This window comes from Pogona vitticeps, chromosome 10 (genome assembly GCF_051106095.1).
Source record: "Pogona vitticeps strain Pit_001003342236 chromosome 10, PviZW2.1, whole genome shotgun sequence".
In the NCBI taxonomy this organism is placed as follows: Eukaryota; Metazoa; Chordata; class Lepidosauria; order Squamata; family Agamidae; genus Pogona; species Pogona vitticeps.
In genome coordinates, this window is record NC_135792.1 from 24,997,423 (window position 1) to 25,021,571 (window position 24,149).

Here is a 24,149-nt window from a genome sequence, read left to right on the forward strand (position 1 = left end):
TTTTTCAGCATCCACTGGGACAGGGGTTGGAACCGATCCCCCACGGATGCAGGTGTCCTGTTGTATTGTATTCACCCATTTCCATCCTTCTTTCATGTGCACACTATTTTTTTTTAAACGTAAAGGGTTTCAGAGCTTGACAGGTGCATATTAAGGACACCGTTTTGAAAACAACACCTTTAATGTTAAATAGTAGTGTTTTAAAACATGGTCCTTCTCAACCGCAGACGCATTTGCTTTTAACAAGAAAGCAATGCATTAGAAACCCCATCACAATTTTCAAGAGCGGGCGTACAAACCCAGAGTCGCCACCCTTTTCTAGTCCGAAAACTCTGGGCCAATGTCATGGAGCGACACGGTCCAATATTTTCTCGTTCAAATCTGTGTACGACTTCCTCAGTTGTGCTTCCCATACTGAGAAGGCATTGGTGGGGAGGAATCTTATAATATTGTGTCTTTTCTGGACCGTCAATATTGAAGTCTGTGAATTCTGACCTCTATGAAAGTCCCTGCAGGGGAATCGAACTCCCAACCTCTGGCTCCACAGCCAGTGACCTAAGCTACAGAGTCATCGAGCCAGCAGAACTAGCCATTGCAAAGGCATCCGCAGCTGGATTTGCTCTACGTTTGCTGCTATTGCGATCCAGGAGCCCATGGTCATCGTCCTTCCCTCTGAATCTTTACAGCCAAAGATCTCCTTGCGCTCGTCCAAGGTTGCCGCCTCGCTTAAATATCATCTCACCACAACATGTTCAGATCTTTTACTGTCCCGGCCCCTCGGGTGTTTTTTAACACTGAGAAATAAGAGCCTGTCAAAAATTCAGGGTCACGCCAGCCCTGCCTGGGCTTTTTCATCCCCATCTCCAAACCACAGAGATCTAAGTGCATTAGTTAACACCAGATGAGAACACTAGTGACAACTCACTCATGACCCGCTTGCTATTTCGTTAGCCCTTGACCATTTCCCCACCTTTTTCTTTCTCCCGACCTCTGCTTAAAAACAAAATAAGCTTCTAGCAAGAACTGGATTAACTCTGGCCGTGGCATTAGAGGTTGGGAGTTCGATTTGCCACTGGGCTTCCTTGATGGGGGGGGGGCTGGATTTATTATCCCCGTCTTTATGCACAAAAGAAACAAACTGGCACGTAAGAGCATGGGCTTCTCTAAACAGTACCTTTACTCTACGCCAGATGCTAAGTGGAAAATCAATCCAAATAAAGGTGTCCTGTGTTTATTAAAATGTCTCCCATCTGCGCCAACAAACTCAGCCACGAAGACGCCTGTCAGTGGAAATCTTGGGAACTCAGTAGATCTGTTGGCCCGTGGTCTCTTGTTGGGAAGATTCTTTGGATCCCATAGATACAGGATGAGAAAGTTTAACCATATCTGTCCCCCCCCCAAAAAAAACCTCTCTTTTTTCTTCTTGTAGTTTATTGGATTCCACTGTAGGATTTTATTTCCCATATTTTCCTTCTCTTTTTTTCTTGCTGTGTTGTCTTCCAAAGGTTACTTTTACATTTTAGCGGGCTACGGTGCAGGAATATCGCATGGTTCAAGAGCTGGCTCACACACAGCTGTGTTCACAACAAAATGGACATAGAAAGAGTATATTTTCTGCCCTAAGTCAGCAGCTGGCATCATTCCAATTGCTGTTGTTTTTAAGTTCCAAACAAGCAACTATAATTGCTCCTTTGATGAAACAGGAAAATAGATCTACATTTTTTGGGAAAAAAAAAACCTTCCCAGCCCTTATGGCAGCAGGGCTTTCTTTAGAGCAAACCTAAAGATTAGAACAATATTGCAAAGATATTTTGCATTTTGGAGTGGCCTAATAAAGGTATGACATGGTCTCTGGAGTTTGCCTTGTGGGCACCTTGACCGCCCTCTCTTTTTTTACACAGTCGCTATGATGAGAACTAATTGCCAGGGAGCGGGAAGAACTCTGGCATGGTAATTGTAGCTAATGACTTCTTTAACAGAAACTCCCCTTGCTTGGCATGCTAGGGTCCCCTTAGCCATTACTCAACATTTGCAGCCGGGTGGGGCATTCAGATGACACCCCGATGCTCCATCACCTCCCCTGATCACATGCATGTATGGCAGAAATACTTTCCAAGGTCTACAGAAAAACCACCCACACAGACTGGTACCTACAAAAACTCCAACCGCCACCCACAGCAAAAAAGAGGCATAATCAAAACACTGGTAGACCGTGCAGATCGGAACTGTGAAGCTCAAAATTTTCAGCACCGAATTCAACCATCTGAATTGGGCCCTACAGGCAAATGGCTTCTCCAAAAATGAAATCACAAGAGCCATCAAACCAAGAAAACAACACCAAACTGAAGAGGAAAAACAGCCACCCACAAATAAAGTATTTCTGCCATACATCAAAGGAGTCATGGACTGGATGGGGAAACTTTTGAAAAAACACAACCTACAAACAGTATTTTGGCCCACCACAAAAATACAACAAATATTATCGTCAGCAAAGGACAGAAGGGACCCCCTCACCACTGCAGGAGTATACCAGATACCTTGCAGTTGTGGACAGGTATATATTGGAAACACAAAATGTAGCATCCACACCAGAATCAAAGAACATGAGAGACACTGCAGACTAAAACAACCAGAAAAATCTGCAGTAGCTGAACATGCCCTAAAACAAGCTGGACATGAAATTCTATTTCAAAATACTGAAATATTGGACAACACCAGCAATCATTATGTTAGACTGCACAGGGAAGCCATTGAAATCCACAAACACCAGCAAAATTTCAATTTAAAAAAAGAAGAAAGTTTAAAACTCAACAAAGCCTTGCTCTCAGAACTGAAAAATACAGCCTGCAAAAGGTCAACAAACTCTACTCAGCTACAAAGACTGGTGATCACTGCACACAAAAACTAGCTAATGACACCCATCAATCACAGTGACAATCTCTCCCTCTTATCACAACAATACACTCACAACAAAAAACACGCTGATCACCACAATCACCCATCTCCTGAAAAGGACAAAAACTGATCCCACAGCTATAAATACTCAACTATCCAACAAACTGCAACAGAGCACAGACAACATACTGACTCCTGTCCTCTGAAGATGCCGGCCACAAAGACTGGTGAAATGTTAGGAAGAACAACCTTCGGAACACGGACAAAGAGCCCCAAAAACCCACAACAATGAAATAAATGTTGTTTTTCAGATAGGCAGTTGTTATGGAAGTTTGTTCCTATACTGAAAAAAGGGGGTTAGAAAGAAGAGTGCCTTCTCAACATCATTAGCAGCACAAGACGGAGATAGAGAACAATGCATACATGTAGAAGTAACTTTAAAAGTTTCTGTTACATTACAAAAGGAGTGTATTAAAGAGGGGCTAGAGAGAGATTTGAGAAGAAGGAAGATTCCTCCCTCCCTTGTTTTATCTATGTCACACTCACAGGGGTGTGTGTGTGTGTGTGTGTGTGTGTGTGTGTGTGTGTCTATGGCACCATCAGGAGGAACAGACTAAAAAATCCCAGTGCCTCCAGCCCCCACTAACTTAAAGCCATCAAGGAGACAACGAAGGGGAGGGATCAGCGGAAGTAACTGAGCCACGCCACTCTAAAACGCGAACTTCATTCGGGTTCCCAGAAACCAGCCCTTCAGAATGCCCCTGTGTTGATACCAAAAGAAGGAAGTGCTGTATTAAGAAGGGGAGTGCCATATGTCGGCATAAAGGGCTGTGCAGACCGCTTGCAGGGTTGCACTGGACGGAGGCCAGGAGTCCATTTCCTACGGGCCACGAGATGGCAAGAGAAGTCACACAATCTGGCAGGAAGTCAGGTTTGCACAGAGCTGGCCCGTGGCACCACCATGCCATGGCCCAATGAGATCTCGGTTGGTTGACCTTTCCAGTGAACCAGGATAAAGCACTGACTGTAAGAAAGAGAGAGAGAGAGAGAGAGAGATTAATTTACATCAGGACCTTCCAGCTGGCGGCCGGAACAGAAGAGAAGCACAGAGAGTGAGACATCGCAAGGCTGGCCAACGTTCTTAAGGCTACTGTGGAAATAATGGCACATCTGCTAGCTGGATGGCTCAGTGGGTCAGGCATCTGGCTGCAGAGCTAGAGGTTGGGAGTTCGATTCCCCACTGTGTCTCCTGTGAAGTAGAGTGAGCCATGGTGGCCTTGGGCAAGCTGCAGAGCACCAGAACACACCCCAGAAGAAGAGAATGGTAAATCACTTCTGAGCATTCCCTACCTGGAAAAGGTCACCATATGTCACAATTTTATTATTAATATTAATTATTTATTATTATTATTATTATTATTATTATTATTATTATTATTATTATTATTATTATTATTATTATTATTATCATCATCATCATCATCATCATCATCATCATCATCATCATCATCATCATCATCATCATCATTGTTATATTGTTGTTGTTGTTATTGTTATTGTTACTATTATTACTGTTGTTGTTGTTGTTGTTGAGAGATCTTATGTAACGTGGATCAGACAGTTTCCATTGTTTACATAATTCCAGAGAAGGTTGCACATCTTGGCACATGGTTTCTGCTTCCCATGTGCTGAGCTCAGTTCTGTTGTCATGCACAGCCTTTTGATCTGAGAAGTGGTGCTGCGCTGAGTCAGAGCTATGGGCCTTCCGGCTGAGCGTGGTTGCTCCCTGAACTGCAGTCAACCATCTGTCCCTCGGAGAATCTGAGAGGTTGGGTGATGTGGCCACTTCTCGTGTGCACCTAGTATGTAGTTGCTGGGAGATCTAAGCATGTGGGCATCCAGTGATCAATTGTAAACATTTCTATCCGCCCAGCACCTGTGATTTCCTGCTTCTCCCATCACCATGTCTGATCCTTGCCTCCTTCCACTGAGTTTACGGGTTGGGTGTAGGCCAAAATCTATTCTTTTCTGCATGCAGAGATAGAGAGAGAGAGCAGCCTACATTGTGTATACTTGTCCAGAACTGATGACATTACCTTTTTTTACAAGTAATTCATCCTCATTACTCATTACAGTGTTTTGGAAGTGATTAATTATTGTTACTCATTAGGGTGCTTTTAATTGAAAGGAGGTGGCTTGTTACATTACTTGTTCCTTTTTATTATATTTTCATTTTAAAAAAAATCATCTGCTTGGCAAGAGAGAGTGGCCTGAAATGGGAATTCAACTCACAATGCTTCCCTTATAAAGTAGCTAGGAAATAACTAGAAAAGATTGCCCATTACATACGGATGGAAACCTCTGTTTTTATACCCTGGTGTTTTTCTTTTTAATCTTATTTTAGGACTATTCATTTTGTAAAGCAACCTCTTTGTGCTCCATTTAAGTTACATATTTTTTTATTCTGCCATATACGGTAGGCCTATCAAAGTCCATATTTGACAGTAGGCATCCTTCAGTCTCGAAAGACTATGGTATCGTGCTCTGTATGGGGGACTTGGAACAGCGTCTAGTGTGGCTGAGGAGGCCAATTCGAGAGTGACAATCCCTTCCACACTGGAGACAAATCCAATCTGTCCCCTGTCCAGCTCCCTGGTTTTGCTTCCTTTGTGACTTCCTCTTTGCCTCAGCCTGCTGGACAAGGGTTTCTTCAAATTGGGAGAGGCCGTGATGTACTGCCTGCCTCCAGGCTGAACGATCAGATGTCAATTTGACAAATACACACAATATTTGACAATACACACAAAAATTGATATTATTCCCACTTAGTATGTTCCTTCTTAAATGTAGCTTCATTATGTCCTCCTTGCCAGAATAAAAAATCATCTTAGTAAAGGCAATTCCCTAGTTCCCGGCTTGGTTCAAGATCATACGGTATAGGCTGAAATCCTGTTATGCAGTTAGGCAAAAGACATAACTTTTAGCAGCTAACTGCTGTAAGTTAAGAAATCTCCACGGACATTGTCTGCTGCGTGCTGAGTTGCACAATCTGGTATGCAATGCCTATGGAAATTTCTTAACTTAGGCAATGCACCACTAAATCTTACACCTTTTGAGTAAGTGTGCAACAGGTTTTTGGCCTTAAATTGCTTGCATGTATTCTTCCCCATGGCAATGGATGCTTGTGTTATGCTCTCTCTTTTTCCAAATATTTGAAAGGGATGCATTGGTCTAACCATGCATTTGAAGGGTGGCTGTTTTATCAGAGGCCACCAGAGGTAGCCAGCAATATGGAAATTTGGAGATCCTGAGTGGAACTCAATTCCCAATACAGCCACTGCAAAGTGGATGGATTTCTTGTATATCTCTGGATGAAATCTTCTTTGCTGGCAGAATGAGCCCTTATGAGCCCGCATGACAGATGTTTCCTCTTGATAATAGCAGGTCTGCCTCATTCCACTGCATCAACTGCTGTTTTAATCTTGAGGCAGCTGTAGAGATGATCATTTAGGCTAATGTCCTCCCAGTTGTCTAGTATTACATGATTTGGGCCATCATTTTGGAAGGTCTCCATATTCTCAAGATGGAAACAATGCAGCTTAGTTCCAGGATTTTCATTTTATCATATCATCCAAAGCCCAAAGCAGATGAGGTGGCAGCTTCCAGGGAAGTTGGCGAGTCTTTGGGTCATGGTCCAAGCTGTCGGTACCAAGCTCCCCAGAGTCCCAAGCCCCATGTCTGAGTCCCTATTGAAAACAAGTCTTTTCCCCCAGAAAAAAAGGGAGAGGGTGGGTCGGTTCTGAGTCGCAACTTGAATCTGAGTCATTAAAGAAAAAACTCTAGTTTTGCTGGTGTGCACTTATCACTTTTTAACTTTTGGCAGAATTAGGGGCTTTCATGCAAAACAGAGAGAGAAAAGAATTCTTGTTGCTGTGGATAGGAAGAAAGGAGCGGTCTTCTCATTCTTGTGTGGTTGCGCCCCTCCTTTTTTTTTTAACAGGTTGTCTACATGTGTATGTCCTTAAAATGTGCAATAAATCGTAAATATAATAAACAGAACTTGGCTAAACATTAAAACGTCCTTCTGGGAAAAGAGGAGGTGTTTTTTGTTTGTATCTCAGTCGGATCCGTGTTTCTTTGGCAAAGTGACTGGTACAACGAGCAAGGTATTAATAATGTTGGGGCCCTGATCCCATTCATGGAAAAGACCCTCAAAAACCAACAGCTACTGCGATTCGGCAGACGAATAGGTAACTCTGAAAGGAATCGAAAGGAGGCATTTTGTGACAAAGATTCAGCTTCCCCAAACCCTTATCCTACCCATTGCTGCTTCATCAAAGGTGGGTGCCTCTGTCACCAAAGCGTGATGAACGCCTTTTTAAAAAAGCTTGCCCAAGGGTGCAGGAGGAGTAATTCCATGCAGACCTTGCACATTGCCGCTGGAGACGTAGTTCTCTGCAATTTGTTCCTGGAAATGAATAATGAACGTAATTAGCCAAGGGGGCCCCAACGAAGCCAAGAGTGGCTCGCTTTCTGATGAGTTGAACAAGAATCCCACTGGATCAGGCCCAGAGCCCCTTGAGGCCCGCATTCAGCTTTGACGGGGGCCAACCAGGTTGATAGATAGTCCTCCTATATTGAGAAGCATCAGGAAGTAGGAAGTAATCTCACAGGAAGAAGGAGGAACGAAGCCTAGAAATACCAATCTGCATATAGATCTAGAGAAGAGATGAGAAAAATATCAGTAGATATTTGCACTAATACACTAATGGGGTGGTATATAAATCAATCAAACAAACAAACAAATAGTCCTCCTATATATCTCTTTTCTATTCTCTAGATCTTCTCAATTTTAAAAAAATTAAATAAATGACTGCTAGCAAACGGGCATGCATAGAAACCAGTACTAGAAGAGTCTTTGTAAAATGTAGAGTTCTAACAGCAACAAGGCAATAGGCAGATAACAGCGAACCCTATACATAGCATGGTCTCTAGCTCCCTCCAGTTGAAGTTTCTGGAAATTACATTCCGGTAAATACATATAAATATATATTTCAGGGAGGTTTTATTTAATATTTCCACCCAGCGGATAAGCGAATCCATGGATGCGGAACCTGCAGATAGGGGAGTCCTACTATAATGAAAGAATAGGCCCCTGCCTCATTAGGCTTACAAGCAAGGAGACATCTGAGAGTGGTCGTTGGCCAAGTTGCTTGGAGGAGAACTTCGATAGCCATCATGATGGCTCCTGTGTTGTGATTTGGTTTTCCGATCTATTCAACACTTTTAGTTGTGGTATCCCCCCCTTCTCTGAAGAGTTTTCTAAAGCACTCATTGCAAACAACAACAGTGATAAGATGTTTTATCCTTAAAGCTTTTGTGGTGTGTTCCTTTTACAGCTACCTAGATAGTTTAGATCGAATTGGAAATGCAGACTACCAGCCGACGGAGCAAGACATTCTTCGAACCAGGGTGAAAACCACAGGCATCGTAGAAACCCATTTCACATTCAAAAACCTCCACTTCAGGTTAGTGCAGTGCCTAAAAGTTAAGAGTAGGCTGGCATCGGTTCCATGCAGTTTGCACCCTCAATGCTTCCACCCGACGCACCAAATGTCCTGCACCGTCATACAGTATAAACCCCAGATACCGGCTGGCAAAACAAATCTCCTTTCTAGATTGCCGGCAACGAAAAGCAAAGTTAACGTGTTATGGCATTTTTATGACTAGCAAATATACTTCGCCATGAACCTGTGGATACAGTCTACCTCCTCAGACACATTCTAGTACCTTGTATTGCAAAATAGTTTATTACCTTCAGCATTTTTTGTAAAAAAAAAAATCTGATTAGTTTGAAAAACGTATTTTAAAAAAAGGATCAAAGAAAAAAATGGCTCAAAAAGCAGGCATTTTCTTAGTGACTGGCTATCTAAGAGGTGCTTTTCTGAATAGGACTGTTCTGTTGTTATTTCTAATGTGTTTTTGTCGATGTTTTTATCCACTAGCTTTAATAGTATGTTTATTGAATTCTTTTTAAATATCATAATAGTTTTAGCTTTTAATGTTGTTTCTTTTTCATGATGTAAGCCACCTTGAGCCCTTTTTAGGAGTAAGGCTGAACATAAATATTGTAAATAAATAAACAAACAAATAATCAAACAAATAATCTCATCTGGCCGTTCTGCTTCTCCTTGCTCACTAGGTCAAGTTATACAGTACATCAAACTATACCTTACATACAGACAGCATGAACTTGGAAAGGGGAGTGTTTTTTTTAATGCTGGAAGTATGTGATTGTCATAGCAGATGACAGTTTCCTTGAAGCCACACTGCAGCATCAAACCAGTTAAAAATAAATAGAAAACTTCCTCCCACTCTCCCACCCCAGGGCGGGAAACATAAGAAGATGCAAAATGTCTGTGGGATTTTTTATTTTTATTTTTTAAAAAAGCCCGTTGAATCAGTATAGAATTGATTGCTCGGCAAGTCAATTTAGCATGATTCGATTTTGGGGAAAAAAATAATTAAAAGTTTCCTCCTGCTGCTCCATGGAGAGGGAGACAGGAGGGAACAAAGAGAGGGATCCTGTTTTAATTATTTCTCCTCCTCCTCCTTCTTCCTTCTTCTTTCTTCTTTCTCTTTAAAAGGAGGAATGGACTAAATAGGGTCATTTGAGCTACAGTGTAGTTTCCTGCCCCATAACCTCACCCGATCCTTGTCTGTGGATGGAAAGATGACCCCAAATGGCATACCACACTTCACCTTAAGCAACCCTATCCAGGCATACATTCAGCCACCTAGTTGCACCCGGGCGTCCCCAAGATCTGGTTCTTTGGACCCAATTCGTCGTAAAGGATTCTCCCTGTTTCTTCAACAGGCTCTTTGATGTTGGTGGTCAGAGGTCAGAACGCAAGAAATGGATCCATTGTTTCGAGGACGTCACAGCGATCATCTTCTGTGTCGCGCTGAGTGGGTATGACCAGGTGCTCCACGAAGACGAGACCACGGTGAGTATCTTTGGGGCCAAAGAGTCCCCGAGATGATGTCGTGGCCTTTCTGATTACCTCACTTGGTCCGAGGTCACCTGGCAGACCGTCGTCGGTTCACAGAACAAATGGATCTAACAAATATACTTTGTTACTCACACGTCTTCCACTAAGTCGCAAATGCTACGCAGATCCCATTGTAGCATCAACACTTGGATTTAAGTCTTCCATTCAGCAGGATATCATTAGCCCAGGTAACACAGCTGTTTGCACTCTTGAAGTTGGTCAGTGATTCAACTAGATAGATAGATAGATAGATAGATAGATAGATAGATAGATAGATAGATAGATAGATAGATAGATAGATAGATAGATAGATAGATAGATAGATAGATAGATAGATAGATAGATAGATAGATAGATAGATAGATAGATAGATAGATAGATAGATAGATAGATAGAGGGAAAGTGAGGATACTGTTATTAATTAACCAACTTTGGTGCCCACAGCATGCAGAAGATTGCACAGAAGCCTTGATTTCACTAGCTGTACTAACCCTGTCTCATTTTCATTTTCTTTCTCTTGTTTTCCTCCTTTTTTGTTTTTAAATGAAGACTTACGTTTTCCTCATTGGCTGTGCTCTTAATGGATCTGCTCTCTTTCCTCCTTCTGGTATCTCAGCTCCTCGTATTTTATGTGGCTGACCGTTTTTCAGATCTTCCTTCTCCTGCACACAGACGTTCTCCAAGGGTGATTCACACAATAGGGTTCACCCTTTGTTTGCCAAGAGTGGGGTCGTGTTTACTTGAAAAGCTTGCTTGGCTTCTTAAATTTGTGAGCTATGGTGTAGAGATTCTCTTCTCTCCCCCCCCCCGCCCCCTTTTGCACATGGATGTCTTCTTGAATCTTTCTGATGCTGAAATTGGGGAAAGAAAATGCATAGAGGCAGGGGCCTCTGAAGCCTTCCTCCTGTCTAACAAGAATGTGTCTGACCTACAGTTAAAACTGTAGCTCTTTAAGCATTCTGGCTTCATCCTAAGGAATTCTGGAATTTGTAGTTCAGAGGGCTACTTAGAAGTCAGGGAAGGAGACTAGAGCTCTTATTGAGATAATCATAGAAGTGCATCTACACCATACATTCCTCGCAGTATGATGCTTCTTCAGGTTCCATCCTAAGGGATGCTGGGGAATACGGTTTGATGAGATACTTAGATTGGTCCATGGCTGCTGTCATTCACCGACCATTGCTCTCTAGCAAAGAATTCTAAGTCCCTCATCAAACGACAGATCGAAGAGCCTCGTGGCGCAGTGGTTAAAACGCTGTACTGCAGCTAAAACTGTGCTCACGACCTGGGGTTCAAATCCCAGGTAGCCGGCTCAAGGTTGACTCAGCCTTCCATCCTTCCGAGGTCGGTAAAATGAGTACCCAGCTTGCTGGGGGGGCAATGTGTAGCCTGTATAATTAAAATTGTAAACCGCCCGGAGAGTGCTTGTAGCGCTATGGGGCGGTATATAAGTCCAATAAATAAATAAATAATAAATCATATGGCGTCTCTGGAACACAGCCCCGGCAGCTAAACTGCTATCAACCTGCTATAAGTATGTAATGTCCTCTCTCACCCCAAAGTACAGATCGTGAGGTTACAAGGGAGAGAGGCGTGGAAATTAAAGCGACATCGAACTGCAAATCAAACTGTTGCACAGATATACTCTACCGGCTGTAAGAATGCTGCAATGTTTCAAAACATTGAAAAAGTTAAAATAAAAAAGATAGATGCCTGAATGTAGGCAGAATGCAGGGGAAAGCTGAAGGACATTTAGCCACGATTAAAAGAAAACTGGGGGATATTTGGGTTGTGATGCGCCGTTCATATTTTTCGGGGAGGGTCCACTCTGAATTCCAGAGACAGAATTCTAGGAGTTCCAGTCCATGAACGGCCACCTACAGACGCCTATATTTCACTCATGTGGACCAGAGGCTCACTCTGTATGTCTCCGTGGCTGTCTCGGGCCTTCCTTCTTGTTGTTGATGCGCAAATAAGAAAGCTGCTGTGTTGCGTCTTGGGAGCTGCCGTTCTTTGGGAGGTGCCTTCTAAAGGGCAGCAAGACTGCAACCCCCATAAATCACCATGGAAGCTTTCTTCTTCGTGCATTGACAACAGGAAGAAAGGCCGGAGAGATACCCTGGTCCAGGTGAGCAAAATATAGGTATCTGTAGATGGGATGAATTCTGCCATGGGAATTCTTGGAGAATTCTGGGCATTGGAGTCCAGAAAAACAAAAGGCACATCCCTATATTTTTGAATGTGTGGATATCTTGGGCTCCATCTTCTGCAAACTCTTACCATTGATGGCTGAGGCTTCTGAAAACTGAAGCTTCCCTACGCTTGTATTAAAAATGTGGGGAAGTCATCCATACCTCATTGCATCACAAATGCCTGTTTAATGATGGTGGCTTTATGGTCCTGCCTGAGTCTGACCATCGCCGGGGATGTAAAACCAAGCACTTGCTTAGCAAGCATTGTTGGTGTGTTGCCTTTGGTGTCAACCATCAGCTTTCCTTCTGACTCAAGTAATGGGTTCAAGGCTTCACTTCGTCCTCAAAATCCAGGGGAGAGGACCTCAGTGTGTGTGGGGGGGGGGGGAAGGGGTTTGCTCAGTACTCTGATAGACTGGTCAGATAAATATATCAAGCCAGGATGTGAATTGAAAGAATTAATTGCCAATAGACGCTTGCAGTGAAAGGTAGCTCATTCTGTGCTCAGCTGGCAAAGAAACCAAGGATCATGTCCGTGAGCGCGACGTCATTTCAACTTTCATGACAATGGTCACAAGCATTCTAAAAGTCAATGTCTTTTCCTCAGCTGCCTCTCCCTTGTGTGTTTTTTTCTCTTTAAACCACAGCTAAATACGACTCTAAATGTGCATGTTTGCAGGCCGGCCAGCCGGCCAACACACCGTCATGCGGCAGATGAAAAGAATGGGGAAAATGTGTTTCTGATATGGATTTCACCTTGTATGAGCTAATCTGAGCACGAAGTGTCCATGTCTAAAGCGCTGTGTCACATCCTGCAGAATATAGTTCATGGGAGCCCAAAGAACAGGGCCTTAACGATGGAGGCACCAGAACCATGAGATGCCTTTTCTTGCTTTTCAGTGGGATGTTAAAGATGTATCGCTCCCAGCAAGCTTTGGGAGAAGCTGCTGCTTAAGATGATATCAGGCTAATTGCTGTTGTAAATGGCTGAGAGAATGAAAGTATTCTCAGCTTGTGTGTCTTTTAAATGCGGACCTGTGGACAGTAATCGCAGCCACCTTGCTGCAGCAAATGTTTTGAAATGGCTCCTTTTTGCTGCCTTGATTATTTTAAGAGAAAGAGAGGGCATAAACTCTCTCTCTCTCTCTCTCTCTCTCTCTCTCTCTCTCTCTCTCTCTCTCTGTGTGTGTGTGTGTGTGTGTGTGTGTGTGTGTGTGTGTGTGTGTGTGTGTGTGTGTGTAAGAGCTTGCTCGCTGGAGTCCAAATAAAACAGGATCATCTGTAAGGACTGGGCAGTAATATTTTTCCTGGGTCTGTCCAGTGTTCACTTTCCATTCTAGAGTCTAGTCTCAGACAGAAACGTGGCAGCTCTATGATCAAAACACAGGTTTCCAAGGGCCTTCCAGCTTTGGATGACTGGCGGACTTAGCGCTTGTAGGAGGGGACCAACGTTTAGGGTCGGGAAGAGAAGGAAACGCCCCATCACCTGGTTGCTCTTTCTCTTCTCTTCGTCTTTGCAGATCATTGTGGTCAGAATGACAGGCTCTGACATTTAGAAACAACTTTCTACAGTGGCGCCTCACTTAACGACGATAATCCATTCCAGGAAAATCGCTGTAATTGCTGTTAAGCAAAAACATCGTAAAGCGAAATTAACGCATTGAAAACCCCTCAATGCATTCCAATGGGCTAAAAACTCACTGTCCAGCGAGGATCCTCCATACGGCGGCCATTTTCGGTGCCTGTATAGCGAGGAATCCGTCCCTAAGCACAGTGGGGAGCCATTTTAAGCACCCGGTGGCCATTTTGAAAACCCGACGATCAGCTGTTTTTGATCGTCGTAAAGCAAAATCGGTTCCCGAAGCAGGGAACCCATCATCGTTAAGTGAAATTCCCCCATTTAGACCATCATTTCGCGATCGCAATTGCGATCACAAAAACACCGTCTTAAAGCAGATTCCTCGCATTGCGGGGCAATAGATAAGCGGAGCACGACTGTACTTTTTCAGCCCCAACGTCTGTCCAGACTGGAAAGCTAAAGACAAATAAGGGAGGGACAAGAAGCCAGGTCTGTGTGGAAGAGTGGCTTGTTGAAACTGAGGAAGCTGGGAAAAGTCTGGAAGTTTTATAAGGGTTGGTGGGATGCGATTGGCCCCGTGACATCACTTGAGGCTGGCTTAGCTTGTAGCTGCAGAATCCTTGCTCCATTCACTCTGTAAACTGATGGGCAATGGGTTCCGTGGAGTTTCTATGGGCGCCTTTTATGTTCTCTGTCCCCCAGTTTTGTCCAGAGGGGATGTTGATTCAGCATGAGACCTCTTCAGGTAAAGCATTTGCTCTTCTACTGAGTACTTCGTCAGAACCCGTTTTGTGAAGACACCCGCCTGTCTCTCATTCAGGGTGAGCAAAACCCAGCATGGCTGTGCCCTCTCATGCATCCAATTTCCAAAACACAACCTACATGCAGAAAAGGTGGGAGATCTTGCCGAGGTCTTTCCAGAACGAAGAAATAAGCTTTCGCGATATTTACCAAACGTTTGTAGAGAAATCCGTTATTTTCCTTGGGTCTTTGGGTTTATGGTTCTATAAAGAACATGGATACAAAGGTGCTGTCATTACTTCCAGGAGAACAATGTACAAAAGTGATATTTGTGCAAAAAGGTACAAGGAGTTCTACAGTGTGGTGTAGACGTGCATAGCAGGATACTTGTGCTGGGTAGAATAACCGTCTGCAGAAAAGTCTAGGAAGCAAGCTGGTTAAAAAAGGGTCATGTTAGTAGCCTTCAGGGCCCTGGTTTTCTTCTTGTTGCAGGTGTTGTGTTGCTTCTTTTTGTTTTGTTTCACGTAACCTGGAAACCGTACGACTGTCTTTTGGCCATGGTAGTGATGGTGCTTTGAGTCGTTTCTTCTTGGCTAACTACCAAATTGGCATCCGTGGGTCCCTCGGCGATGTTTCAAAACCCTTAGAACTGTCCATGTCTCCCCAGACTGGCCCGTCCTTCAAAACCATCCTCCTTTCACATCTGGCCAGGATGTTTTACCCCCCTCACTTCAGACTGGTTTCCCCTTTGGGTGGGCGAGGAATCTGCTCTGCCTTGAGCTCTCTCCCAGACGGTGAGAGCCGGCTTCCCCTCCCCTCCCCTGCCGGCTTGCCTGGTTTCCTGATTAGGAGGTCTGGGGCGCTCCTTGGCCTTCTGTCCACATGCGGGCAAGGGTTCAGCTAAAACCGAGAGAGGAAACCAGCCTCCGGCTCATTCATGGGGCTGCTTGGGAAATGGGGCCTCTCCCCTTCTCCCACCTGTCTGTGTGCACGTGTGTTTGGCAGTGTCTTATTGCTAAGCCCCAGAGGAGGAGGAAAGGGCAGCGTAAAAGGGGGGGGGAGGAGTAGCAAGAAAGTCAGAGCTGCTATCATTGCTGTCATAAGCCATCCAAATCGGGGGGGGGGGGCGAGATGCTGGTGTCTGAATGACAACGTTTCTCTTTGCTTCCCATGGAGTCCTACAGCTAAGCCATAACTTGAAGTGTGTAAATGTATGTGCACGCGTGCTCGGAAATGTATGTGCATCTCTTCTCCCTTTGGATGGGAAAATGGGGCTGTGACATGCAAGGTGTCTTTCTTTCAGGAAAGCTTGTCTACCATTACTGGCTGTCATCAGAGTAACAAACCCTATCAGTCTTCCCTGGTGCACAGTTTAAAAGTGATCATAGTTTATCACCTCCATTTGAAAAGTGAGGGGGAAGAGCGAGAATGTGGAGGTGATAAGCAAGAGCCCATAATTGGGCATTAGAGCAGACACGGAAGTTGGCATTCACTGGGTCAGGTCAAACACTGGCATTATAATAGTTAAAGCATTTTCTGGTCATATTGTCTAAGCAGCCTGTCAAAGAAAGCTGTTTTGTCCTTTTGTAGCATTGTTTTACAGCATTCATTCTTATTGTATCTATTCCTGCACATGCTTAGTTATTTACTTTGGAAATTTCCACTTAGAACTATAAAAGAGTAATTGTCCGATTATTTGGAGTGACCCATTTTGCACATCTACTATATGTTGATGACTCTCCACTTTTCAAGTGATAAAGTTCTATTGTTTTATTACTGAGATTCAGTCTGTGCTTTGTTTTGCGACCCCCCCCCTAGCCAGCAAACAGGAGCTGGGGGAGAAAGGATCAGCCTTCCCCAGCAACACCAACAAAGGGTGGTCCTTGGTGAAGTGGGTTGGTTGCATCTCAAAGAAACTTTCCAGTAGATTTCTTGAATAATTTTTATCTGTACTTTCTTCTTGGTTATAATTTTCCTGCTAGATTTGTGTGGTGAGAATTACGTGGCACATGACAAGATGCCACCAAAGACAAAACGGGAAGATGCTCTCTGGTCTCTATAACATACTCTTTGCTTCTCAATAACCCCCTGTTGAATCTATGGGTTTGCTTCTCAACCTCAGTTATGGCTGCTTCTCTCTGCTATTCCATTTCCGTCGGGGAGAGGCGGCATGGGCGTTCTGGCTTCAGCCTCTTGCTCCAAACTTCCAGCAGGTCTTCTCTTCACCAACACCACTATTCCTTGGCCACCTGACCTTGTCTAACCAAACAAAGGCCGAAATAATGAGATTTTGAGAGACCCTCCAAATTTGACAGGTATGAAGCTTCTCTTGAACCGAGAAAACAAAGGAAAAAGAGTTGAAAGCAGTCCGGGAACTTGGCATTTATTGTCTGGTTTTGCAGTGACCTGTATTTACCTCCACATCTAAATCACACCACTGTTTAATCTCTCCATTTTTTGTTGTTGTTGTTACTTACTGCATGGTTTCTAACTAAAAAGCAGCTTCACCTTCATTCGTGTATTTGATTTGCGGCATTGCCAGAAAACTCACCTCCAGAACCGAGCCCAATTCTTTTCCTTAAGGCACAGACTAACATCAGCCAAGATCGTGTGCCGATAAAAGGCCTCGGTGGTCCTTAAGCATGTTGTCTCTTTGAGTTCCTTCCTCTCCTTCCCTCTCATTTTCTCTTCCTGTCGTTCTTGTCCTTTTATCTCTTTTTATCTGGGTGAAATGCTTTTAATCAAGCCATGTTTCCCAAAAAGACATGCACTTAAAAATAAAATTTAAAAAAGAAACCCAAAGGGGGGAAAAAGCCAAGACGCTCAAAGGCTGTCCGTGCTAAATTATATAACAAACTCCTTGGGCTAAAGGTCACCGCAAGGTCATTGCCAAGAAGATGCCGTCTCATGATCTGCTTTCAACTCTCGATTAATTCAAGGATTTGCTGGTCCTTGGTTAATGTCTCCAGCCAAACACACGTCCCACACAACCATGCACCCGTGGCACGATCCGTTGTCACTTTGAGGTGAATGCTCTGCACAGTTTGCATGACCTGCTCTTTGGTTGAGATCTTTTTGACCACGAAGGGCAGTGGAACGGCTCCTCCACCCACCCACCCAAAATGCATGGTGCATGACCTTTAATCGGAGCTGAAATCTTAAACTTATATATCTATTTTAAAAGTGCTATGCTAAATTTACGGCTCTGTAAAAAAAATTAATACCACAGTGCTACTAACTGTATTTCAAATCTATAGGGACTGCATCTTTTTTTTTTTAATGGAGGCTCACATGTTCCTAGTTTGTAAACATTGATTGAATGACGTCCACTGTTGTCCGCTTTCTTTCATATTCTTCCCTCCCCCATTTATTAATTGTAGATGCCTCCTTACACATTAAAGATGGCCCAGCAGGCGCCGTCTTTGGCCTGATGCACCATCTCCTTTGTGTTTCAGAATCGCATGCATGAATCACTGAAGCTCTTTGATAGCATCTGTAACAACAAGTGGTTCACGGAGACCTCCATCATCCTGTTCCTCAACAAGAAGGACATCTTCGAGGAGAAGATCAAGAAATCCCCATTGACCATCTGCTTCCCAGAATACACAGGTAAGGAAAATGGGACCTTCAACATTGTTTGAAGGAAATCCATGACCACCAAACAAAGCTAGGTTCAAACACAGCTTTGAAGAAAGGGATTAAAACAAAGATATAGAGCAGAGATCCGTGAGGAGGGTTTTGCTAGATTACCACCTGTAAAAGGCATTGTAATCAATAACTGCCAAAAGTATAATTTGGGTGCAGGAGAGTGGCTGCAAGCCAGAAAGTGAGGAGGAACCAAAATTAGCACATTGCATCATCATTTCTCATTATTGCATTAATGAGGAAATCGTTATTGGAGGTGGCATCCTGGTAGTTGTAGCCAAAAAAAAAAAAAAAGATTTATGAAGAGTGGAATGTAGGAAATCAAGTTTGAAAGCATGATATTGAGGAAGAGATTTAACTGCCACCTGCCTGTCGTGGTGCCAGAGGGAAATCTCACTTCTCTCCAACTTTATTTATTAGATTGATCATGTTAGCAATGATGGTCAATGGAGCTTCACTCCTGGGGCTAACCTCAGTTCTGTGGTAGAGATGGATGGATGGATGGATGGATGGATGGATGGATGGATGGATGGATGGATGGATGGATGGATGGATGGATGGATGGATGGAAGGAAGGAAGGAAGGAAGGAAGGAAGGAAGGAAGGAAGGAAGGAAGGAAGGAAGGAAGGAAGGAAGGAAGGAAGGAAGGAAGGAAGGAAGGAAGGAAGGAAGGAAGGAAGGAAGGAAGGAAGGAAGGAAGGAAGGAAGGAAGGAAGGAAGGATGGATGGATGGATGGATGGATGGATGGATGGATGGATGGATGGACCTTTAAAACAACATATACTCATTGCTCATTGCATTCCCTCAATTAGCAAAGCATGTCATTTGGACCCAGGACTGTCATGTGACATGGCGTGAGCCTAGGACAACATAAAGCGAAAGACTGCAAGGCCAGTGTTGAGCATTGTTATCAAAAGCATTGTCCAGAGATATAACAGCACTAGAGACAGGTACTATGAACCACTGGTTCGGCAGTTCGTCCTGGTTCGTTTACCGGCCAAACAGGTGTTTGGCACTTCCAAGCCCCACCTCCTCCAGCAGAGGCAGCCACTCAGAGGCAGCACCAGGAGGAGGCGGTGCAGGGAAGCCATGGCGGTGGCTCTAAGTGGGTGCCCGTCGGAGGAGGTGCGGCTTGGAAGCATCAATCACCTGTTGGATCGTTAAATGAACCCGGATGAACTGCTGAGCCAGTGGTCCGTGCCCATCTCTAATCAGTACTATTGACCAAACTGAACACAAAAAAATGAAATGGCTGCTTTTCCGCAGGGCGAAAGTTCCAAAAGTCCTAGCCAGTGTGGACACTGCACAATTTGAGTAGCCTCAATTTCAAAAAATAGGGCTTTTTTCCTAGGCTAGGACAGGAATGCACTGTTTGAGGGTGGAGGAAGGCTTTCAAGAAACTAGGTGAAGACCCTGGACATCACACAACCTTGTTGCTTGCAAACATTTTAGCAGTGGCCCAGAGGCTGGCCACGTAAAACTGTGAATCCCCGGACATGGCCATGCCTCTTGGGGAGGGAGTCTATTTGGATGGGTGACGTCACGTGCCTCAAAACAGCCTTTCTCTCAGCTTTTGTTTTCCTCTCTTACAGGACCCGGTTCTTTCACTGAAGCTGTGACTTACATTCAGTCGCAATACGAGAGCAAGAATAAGTCGTCCAACAAAGAGATCTACACACACATTACCTGTGCCACTGACACCAACAACATCCAGTTTGTCTTCGATGCTGTAACTGATGTCATCATAGCCAACAATTTGCGTGGATGTGGACTCTATTAAAGCCTCGTTCTTTCTTTCTTTCTTTCTTTCTTTCTTTCTTTCTTTCTTTCTTTCTTTCTTTCTTTCTTTCTTTCTTTCTTTCTTTCTTTCTTGGAAGCAAACCCGTGGTCAATATTCACTTGTCCGCTCTACCACCTCCCAGGTTTAGGCCAATCCCACCCAACATGTTTCAGGGGGATCACACAACTTCCATGTCCATGTGAGTCGGCATTCACTGGACTCTTTTTTTTCAAAGTAACTATTGGGACATGTCGCCTTGTCATTTGACTGAAACAGAAGGGAAGAAATGTCCTTTCCCAGACTTCACTAATTTTCCTCAGAAAATCCTACTCCCTTTTCTATGCTCTCCCCCCCCCCAAATTGAAAGCTGTGAGGTGAATTTCTCTACCATACCCATGTTGGAATGGTAGCCAGTATTGAAACTAACACTGGAGAGGGTAAATAGAGTCTAAATCACTGGTTCCCAACTTTGGGTCCCCAGATGTTCTTGGACTACAACTCCCAGAAATCCTGACCACCACAGCTGGTGGCAAAGGCTTCTGGGAGTTTTAATCTGGGAACCCAAGATTGGGATTACTGCTCTAAATCCTTGTACAGTGGTGCCTCGCTAGATGATGATAATCCATTCCACTGAAATAGCTGTTTAGCGAAATCATTGTCTAGCGAAAAGCATTTCCCCATTGGAATGCATTGAAACCTGTTTAATGCATTCCAATGGGGAAGAATAGTTGTTGTCTAGCAAAGATCAGCCATAGGAAAGCTGCTTTGTGAACCGCCAATCAGCTGTTTAAATCGCTGTCTTGCGAAGCTTAGGTCCAGAAAACACCTGTTTTGCGAGCGAAGAGGGAGCTGTCAAAATCGTTGTCTAGCAAAAATCGGTTTGCGAAGCAGGGGCCAAACATTGTCCAGCGAAATTCCCCCATAGGAATCACTGTTTTGCAAATCACTATAGCGATCGCAAAAAGTCAATGTCTAGCAAAAAAGCTGTCATGCGGGGTAACTGTCTAGCGAGGCACCACTGTATTTCAAGGGGCAGGAAATGACTTTACTGAATACGTTGACTCTTCTGGTATTTGCCATTTAAGTGCCAAACTTTAAGAGATCTGTGGCCAAGATATCCTCAGTGCGTGCCATCTTTTCATATCATTAGCTGCTGTGAAAAGGGATCATGATTTCCGTGTTAAAATTCTCCTCCCAACGCTGCTGAATTTAATTGTAGGAGAAAACACGTCCAACACAAACAGGTTCCTGTTTGGTGGGAGATGGTTCTGAGAGAAATGACTGATCTTCTCTTTTTTTCCCCCTCCCCCAAATAGTGGCCCCGATCCACGACACATGTATGAGCGTAACAGACACATGCTTGCTGCTGCTGTTCATACATGTTAAGAACTGCAGCGCATCCTATTCCATGCTTTCTTCCTAGATGTTGAGAGCAGATAAGAAAAAAATAAAATAGAAATGGAAAAAAGGATGGCTGAGGAAGTTCTCGGCCTCCCACATTTTTGAACCTTTTTTACCATTTGCTCAGGAAGAGCAAGTGACCTGGAAGCCAAGATGAATTACCATTTCTGCTCCAGAATGAAATGGTTAGTGCGGATTGAAATCTAAAAGTCGTGCTTTGCTTTCGTTTTTAAATTTGGGGCAGATGACTGGGCATCAAAAAAAAAAAAATTACCAATGGTCATGAACCTCTGGGGGTCTCTCTCAATAGAAAAGACATGGTTATAGAAGACGTAAATAAATATTCTAGAATAACCAAGTAAGGTGGTCTTCGTGTTGGGTTCCAGGGACTCACATAAACGTAGTAGGGATCCTTCCATGAGAAAGCCAGTAATGGAAGACAAGATTTTCAGAAAGAAAAATAGCTTGCTTCCCAATTGACCAAAACTTGACTTTTGCTCTAGGACGGATCGGGAAAGGACAATGAGAAGCTATGTTCAGTGTTGTGGTTGCATGAATGTTGCTCTTCTGGAAGCACTCTTTTGAGGTCAGCAAAATGCGGAGTTTTCCTTGGAAACTATTAGATTTTGGGAAAGTTGCTTTTTGGCAGGACTACTAGGGAGTTGCCATTTTTTAAAAAAAAACTTCTAAAAACAGTCACTGGAAGGTTGAAAAGCCAACAGCTGGATGTCTTTACCAAGGGCAGAAATACGTAAATGACAGCTTTGCTGTTAGAAGGGGAGCTGTCTTCAGAAAGACAGGGCATTTGATTATCTCACAGTGTCATTTCATAGCTTTGTAGGTGGCACGTTAGTTTGCTTAGGTTTGGTGATGGGTCACTGGGACCTAAACACCCATCTTTGTTTACATTTGACAGCACAAACATGGCCGCTATGAAGCACGTGTCTATGGACGTATAATGTTACATCACTTTCTAATTGTGAAGCTGCTCTCTCATCTGTTTCTGCCTTGGTACGACAGATTTAACTCCAAAATTTAAACAGACCTAAGTACTGTTTGATATCGCCCCATCCTCTCCCTCCCTCCCTCTCTTCCTTCCCCTTTTTATAAGGTATTCCATGGTTTTGTTGTTTGGTTTTAGCAGATAAACAATTGTTTCTGAGGTGGATTTGGGATTTGGGGGGGACTGTTCTTTGGTAATAGCAGGTTTGTCCCAAAGCTATACTTCTGGAATTGTACAGTTTTGAGCGCTGTATGGAGGACGAATCTGATCCCAAGGCTGTATTGGTATCTCTCTGTGCTTCTCTGCCAGTGTGTGTTTCTTTGTATCTCTTGTCAGATATGTTCTCTTTTCGGTCCACCCAGATTCTCCTCAGACGCTGTACTTGCTATTTGTTCACTCCTTTCTGGGGAGCCTTCGGTTTCTTTGGGTTGGGGTAGACATCTTCTAATGGTTCAAGTCACATCCTTCCAACCCAATTCCCTTTTAAAATCATCATCATCATCACAACAACAACAACGAAACCTTCTTGTGATGGGGGGGGAGAGAAGGTGGTTTCATTCGATGGGGGGGGCTGAGCTCCTTTTCCCCAAAAAAACTTATAACCTGGAAGTCACTGTAGGAAGTAAAGAAACGAGGCAGCCATTTTGTGAGGCTCCTTTTTAAGTATTCTTGCACATTCATGTCCACCTTGAAGGAGACTGTGCAATTCCTTTAATTATTGCCAGTTGTGTTTATTCCTTCATTGCCATATAAAATCAGCTGCTATTACATCTGCCAGAGAACCAAACTCAGACTAAGATGGAGGCCACAACCCTGCCCCATCACCCTTTCCCCTGAACTCACTTCCTGCTAACTTTTCTGCCGGTCGGAATTAGAAACCGATCACACCAAAGCCCTGCGGCCTTTCGTGGGACGAGGGAGGGCCATAACAGAAGACACTGAAAGCTGGCAGGGGATAAGAAGCATCCACATGGACAGCTAAGAAAAAAGAACAGCAGACTTCCAAAAACATGTAAACGGTGGCACCAAGAGCAATCCCCTTTTCTATAGCCAAGCTTTGAGGCTTCGTAGCGTAGAGCAGAGATGCTGGTCATCATCTGCAGGCCCTTTTCATATTCAGGTGATCATAGTCGGAGAGAGGATGAGCAAGCTACCCAACAATTAGTGGCAAAGTTTTACAAACTAAGACTTTCACAGGCTGTTATTTACGTCTCTCTTTTTTTATTAGCAGCCAAGTCTGGTTTCTGGGAAACGCTCCTCTACGTGAGTGCCATGCCTGGGATTTAGGAACGGGCTCAAGCGTTTGCAAGCCCCATTATCCTCCGGCGGTGGCCAAGCGTTCCCCATGGGCTGTTACCGTTTTAGCAGGGCTTTGATGAAAGCCCAGCACAGCAACCCCAGTGCATTGTGGGAAAATCACCATGCCATCTTTATCGGATGGGAGCTGTTCCCTGTATTCCCCCTTGCCAGGAGATTAGGTTTGGTTACTGAACAGACAACGCTCTAGTGGCTAACATTTTTTATAATGCATAACTGTTGTGTGGCTTCTCATTGTAACTGCTGCTGCTGTCGTTAAATTCCTTTACAAATAGGGAAATGATCTCTGCCAACTGGACCTCCCCCTAAAAAATAGTTTGGAAAGTAATTCGTAAATGTGAACAGACAGTTTCCAAACCCCTCACGGGGTACCATTAACCTGTGAAAAAAGAGGACCTCAATACTCTACAGTATTGTTAACCACAATAGTATGCAATGAATAACGTCACCATTTTTAATGCGTTATTTCCAAATAATGCACATGTGCACCTATCGCTGTATCTTCCTTGCCCTATATGGTACAGATGTGGCACCGTTTCTGAT

General features: G+C 43.9%; 1 protein-coding gene across 2 annotated transcripts in view; it reads left to right on the forward strand.

Annotated features, from left to right (window-relative positions):
• The window catches only part of GNAO1 (G protein subunit alpha o1), a 137,029-nt gene that overhangs the window by 100,677 nt on the left and 12,203 nt on the right, over positions 1-24,149 (forward strand). Inside the window, exons 5-8 of one of the 2 annotated variants that reach the window (XM_072980957.2) lie at positions 8,295-8,423; positions 9,773-9,902; positions 17,915-18,068; positions 19,698-21,438. In XM_072980957.2, coding sequence (XP_072837058.1) covers positions 8,295-8,423; positions 9,773-9,902; positions 17,915-18,068; positions 19,698-19,885 — 601 coding nt within the window. In that variant the 3' untranslated portion in view covers positions 19,886-21,438. Of the gene's footprint in view, positions 1-8,294; positions 8,424-9,772; positions 9,903-17,914; positions 18,069-19,697; positions 21,439-24,149 lie in introns of those variants that run through there. The other variant, XM_072980956.2, reaches the window with a different exon arrangement.